Source organism: Asparagus officinalis, chromosome 6 (assembly GCF_001876935.1).
Source record: "Asparagus officinalis chromosome 6, Aspof.V1, whole genome shotgun sequence".
Classification (NCBI taxonomy): domain Eukaryota; kingdom Viridiplantae; phylum Streptophyta; class Magnoliopsida; order Asparagales; family Asparagaceae; genus Asparagus; species Asparagus officinalis.
The window spans coordinates 777,468-794,895 of NC_033799.1; the positions used below are offsets into that span (position 1 = coordinate 777,468).

Here is a 17,428-nt window from a genome sequence, read left to right on the forward strand (position 1 = left end):
ATTTATGTCATTGCAAAAAAAAAAAAAAGATTATTTAAGTCGTTGTGCTTTAACCGTCGGACGCTCCAATTTTTGTTCATGTTCTGGTTCCTCCTTTCATCCTTGCATCATACAATATTACTGAAACAGAGTATTGATTAACACGTGGGAGCACGCTACTGTTTTCTTATAAGGTAACAGCTCAGTTGCTAATTCTTTGTAATAATTAATAATTCCATCTGAGTTTGTTAAAAAAGCAAAAGAACGTGAACCAAAACCCAGCACTCTGAAAAATTTAACCACATCCCATTCATGATTTCACGTGGTTTGGAAACATAACAACCTTGTGCGATGCAATCCAAATAATTAGCAATCTTCTGCAGTATACGTATTTGAATTGTATGACGCATTTAGCTTTCAGTTTGAGTAGAAGAAGAAACCGACAACGGCTCTCTCATCCTGGGTAGAGGCATGATAAAGACACAAGTCAGATATTTTTTTTTTACAGAAAAACAAGGGATGATCCCTGCTCATTAAAGACACAAGTCAGATATTGGAGAAAAATAGTAAAGGAACACCCCTTACGTAATACTAGAATTAGGTTATTTAATTACTTATAATTTTTATATTATGTCAATTTTCTTTCTACTCCAGAGGAAGGGCATGTTAGGGGTGTTGTCTCCCCAACCCCCTAATATCATCTGCAACCTAAAAACCAACCACATTCCATAATATAGAAATACCCACAATAAATAAAAATACACGACGGTTTATATTGGTTCAATTTACCAACTTCGGCGTAGATCCACGGTGCATAATATAAAAAAAATCCACTAATATAGAACTATATATATAAGAGGAAGCACTAAACTTTTGTCTCTCAATTTCTTTGTAATAGTACAATCTTGAAAGAAAAAAAGATCAAAATTATGATAAAAAATGTTAAGAACAAAAGGTAACAAACTCAAAACTGATAAGATGAAGGATATGAGTTTGTTCTACTCACAAGTCACTGTCGGAGTTTATTTTCGTGTAGGATTTCCACATTCTCCTCCTCGCTAAGCCCTGAAATTTAAGTCATTAACTGGACAATAAGAAAGGAACTCATTTATGATTTTATGTAGTATTAGATAATTGTAAGTATGCACAAAAAATTCACCCATAAAGGCAGAGTTTGATTTTTAATAACAATGAGGTGCATAAACGAACTGCACAAAAAATACACACAAAGAAAATAACAAGTTTCCAATGTCAATACCCTGAACCTGGACATTACAAATACCACGTGTTTTATAAAGATTATGACTAATTTATTTCATACTACTTGTTACACTAAATTTAAAATTTTGTAATATTCAAATATAAGATATGGGTAGCCACAGAGTGACAATTAAGTAAAAAAGGGAATCTACAATCTACAGTAAATAAAATAAAGCTACAATCTCCGGTAAAGAAAGTAAATCCTTCTTCTTCTTTTTTTTTGCCCCTTAAAAAAAAGGAGATCTACAATCCCCATAAAACAATTATTGACAAAGGATCACCATGAAACACTAGATACTAAAGATGACCCTTACAGTACTGTCAAGACAAAATCTCCTTGGAGAAATATTAAGAGAGCTAAAGAAGCAACAAAATAATTGTTGTAGCCGATCGAAAATAACTTAAATGCTCACATTGTAAAATTTCCGTAAATTTGCTTTAGCAGAAGCCCAATACAAAGATCCCTTGTCGCGTCTCTCAGGAACCGGCGGTGGAGTCTTAGGCGGTGATACATAAATAGCTTTCAGCTCCACCTCGTCCACTGTGTTACCTGACTCTCTGAAAAACTGAAGAAAAAACCACTTGCATGCATCAGACGCTCAAACTTCAGATTAAGTAAAAGCTAACGGGCCTCTTTTAACGAACTCAACAAATATATTTTTCATGATCGGATCCCAAATTTTATGGCCTAAATACTTACTAACTGTTAGAACTAATATTAAATTATAATCTTCAACCCACATTATAACTTTAGAGTTTTGGCTCGATGGTAGAGGGTCTTGACAAAGTGGTGTCAAATAATTCCATGTGTGAATCTTGACGGCTATGAATTTAATCCGAATTTTAAAAAATGATTGCAGTTGCATGAGCCCAGGTTCTCAACACGTAGAAAAGACAATCAACCTCGGGGAATTACATGATAGAATTAATATAAAACTATAATCCTCAATTCTCACTAAAACTTTAGAGTTTTGATGCAATGGTTAGAGGGATTTAATTTAAGAGTGACCTCCCTTAGCTTCATGTCTAAGGGGCTGTTTGGTAGGCTGCAACTGGAGTGGTTGCAACTCCAGTTGCATGCAACTAGGTCCAATTTGACCAGTTGCATGTGTTTGTTTTACTGCAACTTACAGTTGCAGTTGCAACCACAGTTGCAAAACAACCCTTAGTTGCAACATATGACTTACGTCAAAAATGGCCGCAAGTCATAGTTGCAACTTAGTTGCAACTGACCTAAATTTATTAAAATCAAAATCATTACTTAATAATTCAAAAATAAATTCATTAAAAGTTTAAAATAATCTTTTAAATAATTCTTATTATAATAATTTCTTCAAAAACTTTTTTTTTTAAAAAACAACATTAATCTTTTAAAATAATTATTATTATAATAATTTCTTCAAAATAATATGTTAGTTTTTAAAGTAATATATTATCTTTAAAATAATATATTATTTTTTAAAATAATATTTTTTTAAAAATAATATATTTTTAAAAATAATATATTTTTTGAATAATATATTTTTTCTAAAATAATATATTTTTTGAAAAATAAAATTTTCCAGGAATACTATTATTTTTCTAAAATAATATATTTTTTGAATAATATATTTTTTGAATAATATATATTTAAAATAATATAATTTTCTAAAATAATATATTTTTTAAAATAATATATATTTTTAAAATAATATATTTTTTAAAAATAATATATATTTTAATAATATATTTAAATATATATTTTTTAAATAATATATTATTGAATAATATATATTTTTAAATAATATATATTTAATAAATAATAATTTTCTAAAAAAAATATATATTAAAATAATATATTTTTTTTACAATATATTTTTAAAATAATATATTTTTGATAATCTTATTTAAATAAATATAATTTCTAAAATAATATATATTTTAAATGATATATTATATTTTTTTTAAAAATAAAATATTTTTTAAAAATAAATTATTTTTTAAAAATATATTATTTTTAAAATATATTATTTTTTAAAATATATTATTTTTTTAAAATATATTATTTTTTTTAAATATATTATTTTTAAAAATATATTATTTTTTAAAAAATATTATTTTTTAAAAATATTTTATGAGTTGCATATGTTAAGTTATAAGCATAATCAAACAACTGCAACTATAAGTTGTAAAATTTAAATTTTAAACCAAACAATTGCAATTGTAGTTGTATGTAAGAAGAGTTGCAACGTCTCAGTTGCATGCAAGTGACACTTGCATTGCAACTCCAGTTGCAAACAACCAAACACCACCTAAGTTGTTATCCTCCATTGTATGTGTCACTTGTAGTAAACTACATGCAAAATTCAATTTTAGACAATGCTACCCGTTCTTGATACCTACAAATAAACATCTTCAAAGAAGCAAACAAAATATAATTTCATGCCCAGTTAAGTCCAGAAAACGAGCATGGCATGATCTCATAGGAATTAGTAAACCACGGGAAACCAAATTTTAAATCAAACCTTGTTTTAGTTAATAACCTGGACAGTTTATTTCACAATTCCAATTCAAAATACGAATGAGCTTAAACGTCTTATTGAGACAACCTCTAAATTCAAAATAAACAAACACAGCCAATGTCATGCATTGCGCGTGTAATTATGTCGATTCTCCAAGATCATACCACATAGACCAATAATCAAAATAAACATATAGCTAATTTTTTTAAAATATTGAATTACCATTTTATAATGAGCAACGTCCTTCACAGTGGCTCCTGCAAAGGTGACGACGGCATTAACACAAAAAGAGACATCGCATCTCATGTTACGTGGTGCTTTCCTTTGCTCTTCCGTTAGAACTATAATTAAAAAAAAAAACTGAAGTAATTAGAACTATAGCAAAAGGAGAGCAAACAGGTAGAAAATTTGTAAAATTTACAAAACCCACAAATGAGTTCGCACGTGGATCGTGGTAAGAGGATTCCCTTGGAAGGTCGAACGCTGTAGTCGCAACAATTCGTGGACGTCAACTAAAACATACAAGGAAAAAAACAAAAACAAAGAAAACATCGGTTAATTTTATGTGTTTTCTTAATCTATCAAAAAAAAAAAAAAAATCAATTAGAATTACCGTAAAGGCAATGTGGTCATCAGTTTTGTTGGATATAAAGATAGAGCACGTTATCTGCTTCCTTAATTCAACTGATCAAACCAAAACTACGAGAAATTAAACGAGTACATTGGGAATATAACTAACAAATAAGACCCCCAACATTGATTGAGATTAGAAAGAGTATCGAAAAATCTGATGGAAGGAAATGTACTTACATGGGAATCGGATTTTTGTTGCGAGATTAGAAAGAGTATCGAAAAATCTGATGGAAGGAAATGTACTTACATGGGAATCGGATTTTTGTTGGTTTAACCTCAATTAGCTTGCCGGTGGTTATGGAAGGAAATGTACTTACATGGGAATCGGATTTTTGTTGGTTTAACCTCAATTAGCTTGCCGGTGGTTGTTTTGAGATCAAGTCGTCGATGAATAGATGTTGGGAAGACGCAAACAACTTGCAGTGTGACGATGTCTAGCTTATTATCTGCCTTCTTAGTGAACTGTAGGAAACCCAAATGCATGCGTCAGACCCTTGAACTCTGAACTCAATAAAATTTTAAAGCTGATCGCAAGCCTCTTTAACAAACTAAACAAATTTATTTTCATGAACGTTTCCGAAATACTATGGCTTGAAGAAAGGCCACATATATAACCTCCTTAATTAGTTCCTTTTACGAGTTCTTGCAGTTTATAGTGCATGTCGTTCTAATTAACTTCAAACACAATAGAATTTTTTCAGGCATCACTAGTCAATCCCCCCCACCCCCCTCCAACCCAAGTATGAACATTATGTATGTCAAACACTTAGAACATGACCTGAATTATCCAAAAGAAAGAAAGAAAGAAAGAAAGCAATATTGTTGAAAGAAAAGAAGTTAAAAAGCTCTTCACCCGGTCCGCGCGATCTTTTGTCTTCAAGACTGAAGTTTTAATTTACGGTTGAGAACTAATTAAGGGGGCATGACATAATCACATTAGCAAACCGCACGAAACCAAGTTTTCCGTTAAACCCAACTTTAGATAATATAATAACCAAGACTGTCTAATTCATGAACCCAATCCAAAATAACCAAATAAGCTAAAAAGTCCTCTTCGACAAAAAAAATCTAAAACCAAATGCACACACCGGTGCAATCTCTAAATTTATATCTATACTACTTATAAAAGAGAATATTCACATGTTAAATTTTTGATTTCCTTTTTTGCCCTCTAAAAATTTGATAGCTTGGAATTATACTATTAATTGCAATTAAACTTTAACTAATTATCCAAAACATCTTATTAATTATGGACCTCCTCACTTTCCCACATATTTAGGCATTCACTAAAATGTAATTAATATAAATACTTTATAATGATAAGAAAAATTATAAAATATATTATAATTTACAAAAATAATTGTTAATCATAGTAAAATAGTATAAATTAATCAGTGTAATAAAACATTTTGTAAAATAACTATAAACAATTTATTAAATAATATATTATTAAATTGTTAGATGCCTATTTATTATAATTTATAAATACTATTATAAACAAAATAATGCGGTATTAAACATTCTTCAAAAGTATGTTATTGAATAATAATAATATAGTAAAATTACGTAAATGTTTAATAGTAAAATAAAAATAATTATTTTATTATTATAACCCAACGACGAATTGCACTATTATTTAATACATCATATTGAATAACAGTATTATAACTATACTATACATATATTACTAGAAATAAGAATAGTTGTAAATAACATATAATTTGTTATCATTATTCTATGTTATAGTTAAAAAAATTATAATTATATAATTATAATATTAAAGCATTATTTAATTTGTTTTAATCATCTAAATAAATTAATACTAAATTACAATAAATGCTCAAAATATAGAAATTACTCATACAATATTATCTGTACACAACACAGTTTATTTATATAAGAATTTTATATTAGTACAATCATAGTTTAGGACTCGGAAGGAAAAGAGTTTTTTTAAAGAAGGTATGTTAACGTGCAAATTACGAGCATTATAGTAGTTGAAAACAAACGAAGAAACAGACGTCGTTGCCATGTGCAAGTGAAAATGCCTCGTAAATCCAAATTAAAACAAACTTAAAGGTACATGAAATTTGATTAAATTACCCATTTGCATTTAATGTCATCAACACCGGCTCCTGCGAAGGTGACGACGCTATGAACTTCAATGTCCTCTTGACGATGTGGTGCTTTCCACCGCGGTAGCATTATTACTAATAACCAAATAAATAAGTAAAATAATCCAACTGCACCAAATACGTGTATTATATATTCATAAACATTACAAAAATTACCTTCGACTTTGCATGTGGATCGGGGCAAGATGATCTCTCTGTTGGGCTGAGTGATATACTTCTCTACGGCATCCGAACGAAGCTAAATCAAACCAGAAAAGGGGAAAACAAAAAAAAGACATCAATTTCGAATTATTTTATGTCTTTTCTTAATCCAACTGAAAAGAAAAAACCCCAACGATCGAGAGTTACACTAAAGGCGACGTGGTCATCGGTTTTGTTGGTTAACATGATGTAACACGGGATGCGCCTTCTTGATTCGACTGATTAATTGGCCGGGGGAAAAAAACAAAACAAAGCAATGAAATTAGATGAATTATGAGCTAATTAGAAGAAGAGATCAGCTTAATTCGCAGTAAAATCCTAACAGTATTATAATGTTGAGAAAGGGAACTGCTACTTACACGGGAACCTGAGTTCGGGCGGGTCGACTTGAATCAGCTTGCCGGTTGCCATGGAAGAGAGGGAGAGAGATGATGATGATGATGAACGTAGCTTGTTTTTTTTTTCTCCAAAACCCCAGATCGATTAGCTATTTTAAAACCCTAACAGTAGTACCGTTTAATTTATACCCTTTAATTAGTTCAACAACCGACTTAGTTAAATTATAACAACGCATCATCGACCAGCGACGTAACCGACCGACGATGGATAATTCTTTTACTCTTCTTTAAATTTGTTATCTCCAAACTCTTCTAATCCCTAAACGAACTCTAATTCCTTAATTAAGAAACAAAAACAAACTCAGTTTCAGTGTCTTCTTCTCGCATCCACCCCATGTGCTACTCAAACTCTACAGAGATCGGGTGGAGATCCAAGCAAGGACCGCATGATGTTGAGCTCTACCGGTTCCTTTGGCTCTCTAGTTGAGAAGCAAGGACCGCATGATGTTGAGACTCTAGTTAATTAGATAGTAGGACGGGGTAATTACTTGTTATTGTTTTTTAGAACATCACAAATTTTTTTAACATATGTACCCCTCAAATATCCCGATTTCCCAAGATCTAGATTTTTTGCTAAATTCCTCACATTTGATAACTATGATTTTTTTTTTTCCTTACTTTTTTGGCTAATGGAAAATTCCAAAAATAGACCTTCAAAATCAATAAATACAAAGATCCTCCTAAAAATTTGAAAATTATAAGTAATCCCTGAATAATGTAAACACCCCACCAGGGAATCCGAAAATCATAAACAATCCCTGAAAAACATGCTAGAATAATCCAAAAATTTACGAACCCCAGGAAAATTTCAAGACCTCAATAACAAGAAAGATACCTTAAGGAGCTAATATATGGGACCAAGGGAGGGGACGGATGAGGCGTCCCCCTCCTATTGCATAATGAGCTGGCAGGGAGAGAATCAGACTACAGTCCTTGTGTTACTACTAGTTCATAGAGTTCATTACTCTGTTATTGATTCTTTCTATCTTAATTTTCTTAAAGGAGAGAATGATATCAGCTGAAACACTTGGAAGAAATGGTGTCGTGCAACGTCGCTGGCACAATCAGGTTATTATTCTTTTTTTTTAACAATAGTGTGGGAGAACTTGTATATATCAATACCGGCAGTATCTGACAGCACAATTGCATCTACGGACAGTTATTGCTTTTTAGTTTCACGCTTGTTCCATTAATTATAATCTTATCACCTCCTCTAATTGGTGTATTTAGTAGCCTCTGATGTACATGGCCAAAGCATCTCATTCTCTCATTTAGGCATGGTTTGGTTGGGGGTATGAAGAGGGAAGGTGAGGTGAGGGGAGGTGCAAGGAAGTATATACATCTTGTGCTTCTTGTTTGTAGGAGGGGAGGAGAGAGAACACACATCACTTTGTAGTTCATTCTCTCTCTCTCTCTCTCTCTCTTCTTGAATCCCTCCAATTTGGAAGGATTCTTCTCCCTCTTCATTTCTAGTTGATTTTATTCTCTCTCTCTTCTTGAATCCCTCCAATTTGGAAGGATTCTTCTCCCTCTTCATTTCTAGTTGATTTTAAGTTGTCCCCTACTTTACCTCACCTCACCTTGGAAGGATTCTTCTCCCTCTTCATTTCTAGTTGATTTTAAGTTGTCCCCTACTTTACCTCACCTCACCTCGCTCTACCTTCCCTTCTAAAAATCCTCTACAAAGGGCACTTTAGTTTTTTGTCCCACCCTCTTTAACTTTCTTGTACTTTTGACTTCCCTGCCTTCATTATGTAGGGGTTTTAAAGATATCGGCAACCTGCTCCAATGGTTCCACAAACTTCTAGTTTAGAAACCCATCATAAAAATATCATGACTGTATATGAAGTTGCAGCCTGGGGGCAGCCTCATACTGACAGAGACTGCAATCTGAAAGGATAATTTGATAGAAGGAAGGGGTTCCAGTCATGCAATCTTCTTTTCCTAATGGCTAATGGTATCAAATTAGACCAGAGCTCTAGACTGGAATTTCTATATATGTTTGTTACAAGTTGACATAAGCTCGCACTGATAAATCAACAGTACAATTTGAGATCACTTTCAGATTGTGTGGTGGTAATGGTGAAAATGAGCATCAGTATGGGTCTGTTGATGTTACTCCACCCTTTTTAATTATCTTGTTGGTGCGTTGAAACCTGAGTTCTGACTGTTCATGCTCGTAATCTTTTTTCTGAAAATTTAATTATTCTATTTTGGCATTTTCTTCTCTTTTCCTCAGCTTGGATATCTTATTTTTTTTTCTGAAAATTTAATTATTCTATTTTGGCATTTTCTTCTCTTTTCCTCAGCTTGGATATCTTATTATTTTACAATTTTGTTTTGCTATTAAGCCTTGTGTTAATTGCTAAGTTGCTAACATTTCCTGAAATACTCTGTAAAGCTAGGACACAAAGTTTCAGTATTTATGGAACTGCAAAGAGTATCTAAACAAGGTACTCATCCGCGATCAAATTAGTGTCACAAATTGTACGTTCTCGCTGCACCTGATGATATTTTGTTTAGTTATTAGCTGAATCACTGATACATTGGATACTGTCAGGCATCTCGTATAATTCTAGCAACGGATGCTGATGCCCCTGGACAAGCTTTAGCGGAAGAACTAGCAAGACGCCTTGGTAAAGAAAGGTCCGCTACTTAATTTATTCATCTCGTGTGATTGTCTCTGAGACGTGCTCCTCAATCCTTATTTGCTAAACTAATGAACTTCTGCATTTATTTAAAACCCAAACAGATGCTGGAGGGTCACTTGGCCAACAAAAACTGGTACTGGAGTTTGCAAGGATGCAAATGAGGTACTATCATGTATTTACTTCGCCTATTTCTTTCGAAGGTCTAAATGTGGACGATGTTGAAAGCATGCTCAATCTGTGATCCTATGTTGTTCATTTTCCTGTATTATGATGCTGAGGATGGCAACTAGTCGAGCTTGGTTGGTTAAAATTCTGAACAGACTGCTATATGTGTGAATTGCATTAGATCTGTTTTTTATATGGGTTGGGTAATTCTACCTGAAGACAACCGGCCCAAATATAGGTAACTGAAATTGACCTGCATATAATTGGTCTATTCTACAGTGCTGCTCCAAACTGACAAAGCCAGCTTTTATGTGGATCACAAAGTAATAATTCTTTTTTAGAAGTTAACTTGATCAAGCAGCTCAAGAGAGTCCCACACTAGCCATTCCCCATGTGCAGCCAACTTTTTTTTTGTTTGTATTTCAGTCAGCTTTGTTTCAGATAAAAATTGATGAATTTATCTACAAAGGTAAAGTTTTACGTAGAGAAAAAACTGCATTCAGTGCCACATCTCATGCACCAACATTCACTAACCATGTTGACAAAAATGACTTGTGTATACTGTATACAAACAAGTCATAACAAAATATTGGCCTAGAATTGTGTTAATTCAGGTCGAAAGGTTCACAGCATTAGACTTGGAATGCATCTGTTTGTTAAATGGGTGGTCATCCCTCCGTGACTTGATCCTACTAAGGCCAATCGAAGACCAACTATTTCAGGTTGGGGTTGAGTGTTGGTCCAAGTTGCCGGCCTAATTGTGGCTGGTGAGACCCGTTAACTTTCTGAGTGCTGGTTGATAACCTGCTTAGTGCTGCATTGCTGTCGATGGCTGAGATATTAAATAGACGGGACTAGATAGTTTGCTTTTTCTTTATCTAGCTAGCTTTATAATACTGGTTGCTTGTTTATAGATCCTGAGAAATGTGGTTCTTCTTGGTTGGCTTTTTTTGCTTGGGAAATGTAGGTCATTCCCAATAGGAAATCTCTTAACTTAGACACTTTTGCAGTCTGACAGACACTTTCAGTAATCGAGAGGAATTTAATATGGATGCAGCGGAAGCGCTTTTTGTAGTTTGTTGTGCCTCGAGAAACCAAAACAATCGCCAAGAAAGATAAACAACCAACCAAAATCAACAGCACAAACAACCAAACACCAGTTTTACGTGGTTCGGCAAGATGCCTACGTCCCCGGGGCAAGGAGGGGGAGTTTTCACTATTAGAAATCAAGAGCCCGCTTCGGCGGTCGACCGGTACGGTCGACCGCGATCCATCGCGGTCGACCGGACCGGTCGACCGCCCTCCATCCAGCAGCAAACCCAATGTCCAGAGAGGTCGTCGGTCGACCGACACGGTCGACCGCCCATAGATTCGGTCGACCGGATCGGTCGACCGCCACCAATCCTGAAGCCCAATAACTCCTGTGCACGAATGCGGTCGACCGGGCCGGTCGACCGCCACCCAATTCTGTTGAAACCCGAACTTTCTGCCAATTCTACATAGTTTTCACTTAAACTAACATATTGATAGACATATTTGTTGAACACTAAACGTATGATTCTTAGGGAGGTCCTAGGCTGAGATTACCAATCATTTACGTTTTTCTTGCACTTTGGGAAGCCAATATTAAGCATTGCTTAGACCATCAGCAGCAGGAGGGCAAATATTGCTCTCCACCTCAGCTTTTGTCCCCACCAATTAAATATTTAGCACCCTCTTTTATTTCAGCTTCACAGCAGGAAGGCAAATATGTACTTTTTTACTTTATCTATACCCCCGACTACACCAAATGCCTCACTTGCTGAGACCCAAATGGGAGTGCGAACACTCTCCCCAAATGTCGATGTCGCTCACCAAATCGGCTGCATCATAAAGACTGCCTACGTATCCTCTTGCCCAAGGAATCAAGCCTTCACGTAGTTCACCATATGGGCCTCCAAAGGCCCTCAATCCAACCTGCGGCTGATAGCATCATCAACGACCTCAAACTGAAGCGATCCAAACACCTCCACCTGAGATGTAACAATGGCCGTATCCAAAACATATCCATCAGCTGCATCCAAATCAACTACCTCATCATCTGCACCCATAAATAAATGACTCCCACGCTGTGCCACCTCAGCTGGAATCCCAACCAATGCAGAATGACCTGGAGTATGTGGGAAAGTCCCCACCCAATGTGGAGTAGCATCAACCTCCACCCGCTGCGATATCCCTCTGACCTGATCAATACTCTCCACCTGCCGAGAGTCCAAAGTGACAAACCTGCTCAGACCAAACTCAGAAGCTCCCAACTGATAGCCAAATGAACTCCTGAATCCCAACTGCGCAATCGGATCCAACCTCACATCAACGATGTGACCAAGTGCTGGGTAGCCAAATATCCGACGCCGACCAAAATCTAAAGCAGCTCCACCAGATCTAACAACTCTACACGCAGCAGTCGGCAACCACATAAGATGACCCAAACCTGTCGAAGCCTGAATACCAGATCCACTGCTCGACAACCAATACCGATCCTCCTCCAGAAAAGAACGGCCCACTAAATCCGCCATCTCATCACGTCGCCCCACTGTCTCCTTCCCTCTGAAGTGTCTCCAACTGCCGTGAGCTCGGCACCAATGCAAGAAAGGACTCCTACTAGAATAAGTACGACTGGTAACCTTTCTGCCCATACACCTCCTCCAACTGTTGCGGACTACTAGGTCTTTATACCAACGGGACTTGGTTGCAACCCAAATATGCCTAGTACAATCCCCAACATAGGAAACAAAATAACGATTACCTCCCGATGATGCCTCCTCGGAAAGCCCCCAAATGCCTGACTGAACACCTCCAATAAGACCTCTCGATCGATGGATAGAAGTGCTGAACTCCACCTCGGTCTTCTTGCTCATACCAATGTGCTCACAGGACTTCAATCTGCAGGTCATAGCACTCCTCAACAATCTGTGCACGGTATAACCAACAATATATCCCAGCACCAAACAATGCCACAGTCTAGCCATAGAAGTAGTCAGCGCCCTATCAACTACCGTGCTCCCAAGTAGATAATACAAGTTACTCCGCCTGACTCCCTTCATCACAATTATGGACCCCGATGTGACCTTCAAGCGAGAATCCGCCAAGATCACCCTATAGCCTGATGCCTCCAATACCCCAAGTGAAATGATGTTCTTCCTCAGTTGAGGAACGAACCTCACATCAGCCAACTCCCGGATCATCCCGCCACTCATCCGAATCCGAACGGTACCAATACCACCAATAGGCCATCTGTGATCATTACCCATGAGAACAGCATCCCCTCTTTCCAACTCCTGAAAGCTGGAGAACCAATCCCTTCTAGGGCATATGTGGTAAGTAGCACCAGAATCCAACATCCACTCGGTGGAGTCGGCAACATCAACTGACGGAAGAGCTGGGCACAATAGCCCGAAGAATCTGAATCTGAAATATCGCCACTAGCCTTGGCAATATTCACCTCTGAAGCTTGAATAGCTTTCCCTTTATTCTTCACAGCTTGCAAATTTGGGCATTCGGTTTTCCAATGTCCATCCTCTCTACAAAAGGCACACTGATTCCTACCAACTGTAGGATGCCCCACTCTAGACTGCGACCTTCTTCCACGGTTTGGACTTCTAGCTCTTGCAACCAATGCACCAGCAACCGGCTCGATGGAAGTCTCCTTGTCCTTCTTTCGAAGTTGATAATTCACAAGGGCTGCGGTGACCTCACTATACGAAAGTGATGCCTTTCCATTAATAAGAGTGAGGACGAAGGTCTCATATTCCTCGTCGGGCAAGGAACTCAATAACAACAATGCCTTGTCCTCGTCTTCAACCTTGACATCTACATTCGCCAAATCTGCAAGTAGCTTCGTGTAGTGGTTCATGTGATCACTAATGGATGCCCCCTTCTTCAATTGGAAGAGATAAAGCCTCCTCTTCAAATGCAAACGATTTTCGATGCTCTTCGTCAAATATTTGCCCTCTAGGACCTCCCAAATCTTCTTTGCCGAAGTTTCATTCATCACATCATATTTAAGGTCTTGGGTAAGGTAAGACCTAATCACACCACACACCGTTCTATTCATTTTATTCTAAACCTTTTCATCAATGTCGGTCGGTTTCCCGTCCAACTCCAATGTATCTTCCAAATTTTGCGCATTTAACGCATCCATGACTTCGCATCGCCAAAGTCCAAAATTATTTGTGCCGCTGAACTTTTTCACATCTATTTTCATAGAATGTATATTCAAACTTTGGACGGCCTTCACACCAGAAGAACCCTCCCCACTTTTATCTTTTTCAGCCATATATCTCAAAGCACCACCAAACCAATGCGGAAACAAACGAGAAATAGATCCAAATTGAAAAAGACGAGATTTTTACTGAAAAGATCCCACCTTTATCACCAAACGAAGCCCTAGATGAACTTCCAAAGCGATCTACTCCTCCAAAATAGCCCAAGCGTAGCCCGGAGCTCTGATACCAATTGTTGTGCCTCGAGAAACCAAAACAATCGCCAAGAAAGATAAACAACCAACCAAAATCAACAGCACAAACAACCAAACACCAGTTTTACGTGGTTCGGCAAGATGCCTACGTCCACGAGGCAAGGAGGGGGAGTTTTCACTATTAGAAATCAAGAGGAACAAACTAGGGTTACAAATCTCTCATAAACCCTCAACAATCAACTCTCAATCTCTCCAATTGCTCCTAGAATAGAAGCCCAAAGAAAACTCTCTCAATCTGCTCAAATTCGTCCTTGCTCTTAACCCTAAAAAACACCCAATGGGTATTTATAACATCGTCGAGTTAACATTACACTTCTGACGATCATCATCCCCACAGAGTATGCATTCAGTTTGCATCACTCCAAATTCTTGTCACGTTAACAATACACCTCTGACAAAACCCACTTATCAATCCTCGTCAATAGGATGATAAGTCCCCAAAGTTGCTCCAATTGCAACACAAATCCTGTCACGTTAACACTACACCTCTGACAAAATCAACTTATCGACTCTTTCCAATAGAGCGATAAGTTCTCAAAATTGCTTCCATAGCAATATCTTTCTTGTCACGTTAACACTACACCTCTGACAAAATCCACTTATCGACTCTCTTCAATAGAGCGATAGGTCCACAAACTCGTCAAGTTAACACCACACCTCTGACGACCAAATCAACTTATCGACTCTCTCCAATTGAGCGATAAGTTCTCAAAATTGCTTCCATAGCAATATCTTTCTTGTCACGTTAACACTACACCTCTGACAAAATCCGCTTATCGACTCTCTTCAATGGAGCGATAGGTCCACAAACTCGTCAAGTTAACACCACACCTCTGACGACCAAATCAACTTATCGACTCTCTTCAATAGAGCGATAGGTCCGTAAAATACTGTTATGTTAACATAACACCTCTAACAGTCAACCCCCCAATGAACTTGTTAATTCTTTCGGTGTTTCAAGCTACACAGGAAGAAATGACACCAAAAATCCATGCCTTCACGCATGGGGGACTTTATCTCGATCCCTAATTAGAGATAAGTCTGCATCTAACACATGCTGCCGGGTAGCCTATTCCCGCAATAATAGCAAAGCCTACGTATTCAATATCGTAGCAGGTCGTTATTAATAACGCCAAAATCCATGCCTTACACGCATGGGGAATTTTATCCTGAATCCTAAGTAGGGATAAGTCAATGTCTAACACACGTTGCCGGTTAGTCTTTTACCGTGAAAAGGACATCAAAATCCATGCCTCACACGCATGGGGGACTTTATCTTGATCCCTAAATAGAGATAAGTCTACGCCTAACACGCGTTGCCGGTTAGTCTTTTACCGTGAAAAGGACATCAAAATCCATGCCTCACACGCATGGGGGACTTTATCTCGATCCCTAATAAGAGATAAGTCTACGCCTAACACGCGTTGCCGGTTAGTCTTTTCCCGTCAAAATGACAAAGTCTATGTATTCAAAATCATAGCATCAAGACTAAGAGAGTTCATTCTCTTAGCACAACGTTACATGTGGAACGGACCTAGATAATTCACATGCTAGCCCGACTCAAACGGTAGTCGGTAAAGGCTTATCAAATCCGTTGATGGCTGAGGGTTTGCCAAAAATCCTACGCACATTTGCAGGCCCATCGGCTTAATAGATGTGAGTCGAGACTTAAAACAGATGCGCCAAAGACAAGTCTCAAAGACTTAGTCAAAAATGCACGGAAGCCACTTCCATGTCTTAAGTCAAAATGTTGACCCGCGATGCAAAAAACCAAACGCCGAGGTCACACCTGTGTTCCAAATTCAACATGCAACGGTGAAACCCGCATCTCAAGTTCAAAATGCAGGGTCCACCCCCACATTCCAGAAGCAGGATTATGGCACATACCTTCACACAGGTCCTGCATGGAAAATCCGTTCAACCAAGCTGCTTTCGAAGCGAGTGCAGAGAACAACTCCTTTGTGACAAGGAATCAACAGCTCCAAGATCAGAGTTGAGATCCAAAGTATTCCGAAAATTCGTCCCAGTCAACCGCGAACTTTCGAAAACTTTGGAGGGGGTTCTGTAGGCTGTCTAAAAATCACAATAGATAGTTAATCCCTCATCAAACACCGATGATGGAAGTTATAATCTGACGACTTCCAGAAGGCTACAATTTGAGGACTTTCACGTAGAAGGTTACAATCTGACGACCTTCACAACAACTAATGAAGGCCCCAATTCAACAGCATTCACAATCAACATCGGGAGTTACAACCTGACGACTCTCATATTTTCAAGGAGCCAAGACGAAGATTACAAGAGGACGATCTGTGCAAAGCTCTAGCAAAAGAGACTACAAATTGACGGTCTCTTCATATTAGAATGCAAATATCTCTCAAACCGTAAGGAATTTGGCGAAACGGAGGAAGCGAACCGAAGCCTTTGGCTCGGTTCAGATGGCCCCGTCTCGTCGAGATAGCCGATTTTCATATATAATTCGTCTAATTCCGACTTACGGTTTGAAAGTTATGACCTGTTCTTCGCAGCAAATTATGTTCTGAGGTCCGTCTGCAAGACTGGACTTCATCAGAACATTGGACTTAGCCTGAAGCCCGCCAAGCCCGCCTAAGGTTCGCCTCTGCATTAAAACGCAGAGTTCATCTCTAAAACAGCACAACTGTGCGTTTTCAGCCTTTAAACAGGCTCAACTCTGCGTTTTCAATCTAGAAACGCAGAGTTAATCTTTAAAACAGCACAACTGTGCGTTTTCAGCCTTTAAACAGGCCAACTGTGCGTTTACAGGCCAACTGTGCGTTTATGGGCTCAACTGTGCGTTTTTAGCCTGAAACAGGCCAACTGTGCGTTTACAGGCCAACTGTGCGTTTACAGGCTCAACTGTGCGTTTACAGGCCAACTGTGCGTTTACAGGCCAACTGTACGTTTACGGCTCAACTGTGCGTTTATGGGCTCAACTGTGCGTTTTTAGCCTGAAACAGGCCAACTGTGC

The 17,428-nt window shown here is 37.4% G+C and overlaps 2 protein-coding genes across 2 annotated transcripts; one reads left to right on the plus strand and one right to left on the minus strand.

The window, feature by feature from the left end:
• LOC109845454 (vesicle-associated protein 1-4-like) lies at positions 137 to 7,519 on the minus strand. Its single transcript, XM_020414702.1, has 11 exons — positions 7,069 to 7,519; positions 6,857 to 6,927; positions 6,665 to 6,746; positions 6,477 to 6,583; positions 4,691 to 4,835; positions 4,354 to 4,424; positions 4,171 to 4,252; positions 3,963 to 4,081; positions 1,653 to 1,805; positions 986 to 1,044; positions 137 to 438 (listed from the first exon to the last, which is right to left on the minus strand). The coding sequence occupies exons 1-11, from the start codon at positions 7,118 to 7,120 to the stop codon at positions 390 to 392; spliced, it is 990 nt and encodes a 329-aa protein (XP_020270291.1). The 5' UTR covers positions 7,121 to 7,519; the 3' UTR covers positions 137 to 389.
• On the plus strand, positions 8,101 to 9,995 carry LOC109845162 (primase homolog protein-like). The gene is made up of 4 exons (XM_020414375.1): positions 8,101 to 8,175; positions 9,513 to 9,560; positions 9,668 to 9,753; positions 9,860 to 9,995. Exons 1-4 carry the CDS (start codon positions 8,116 to 8,118, stop codon positions 9,978 to 9,980), a joined length of 315 nt encoding a protein of 104 aa, XP_020269964.1. The 5' UTR covers positions 8,101 to 8,115; the 3' UTR covers positions 9,981 to 9,995.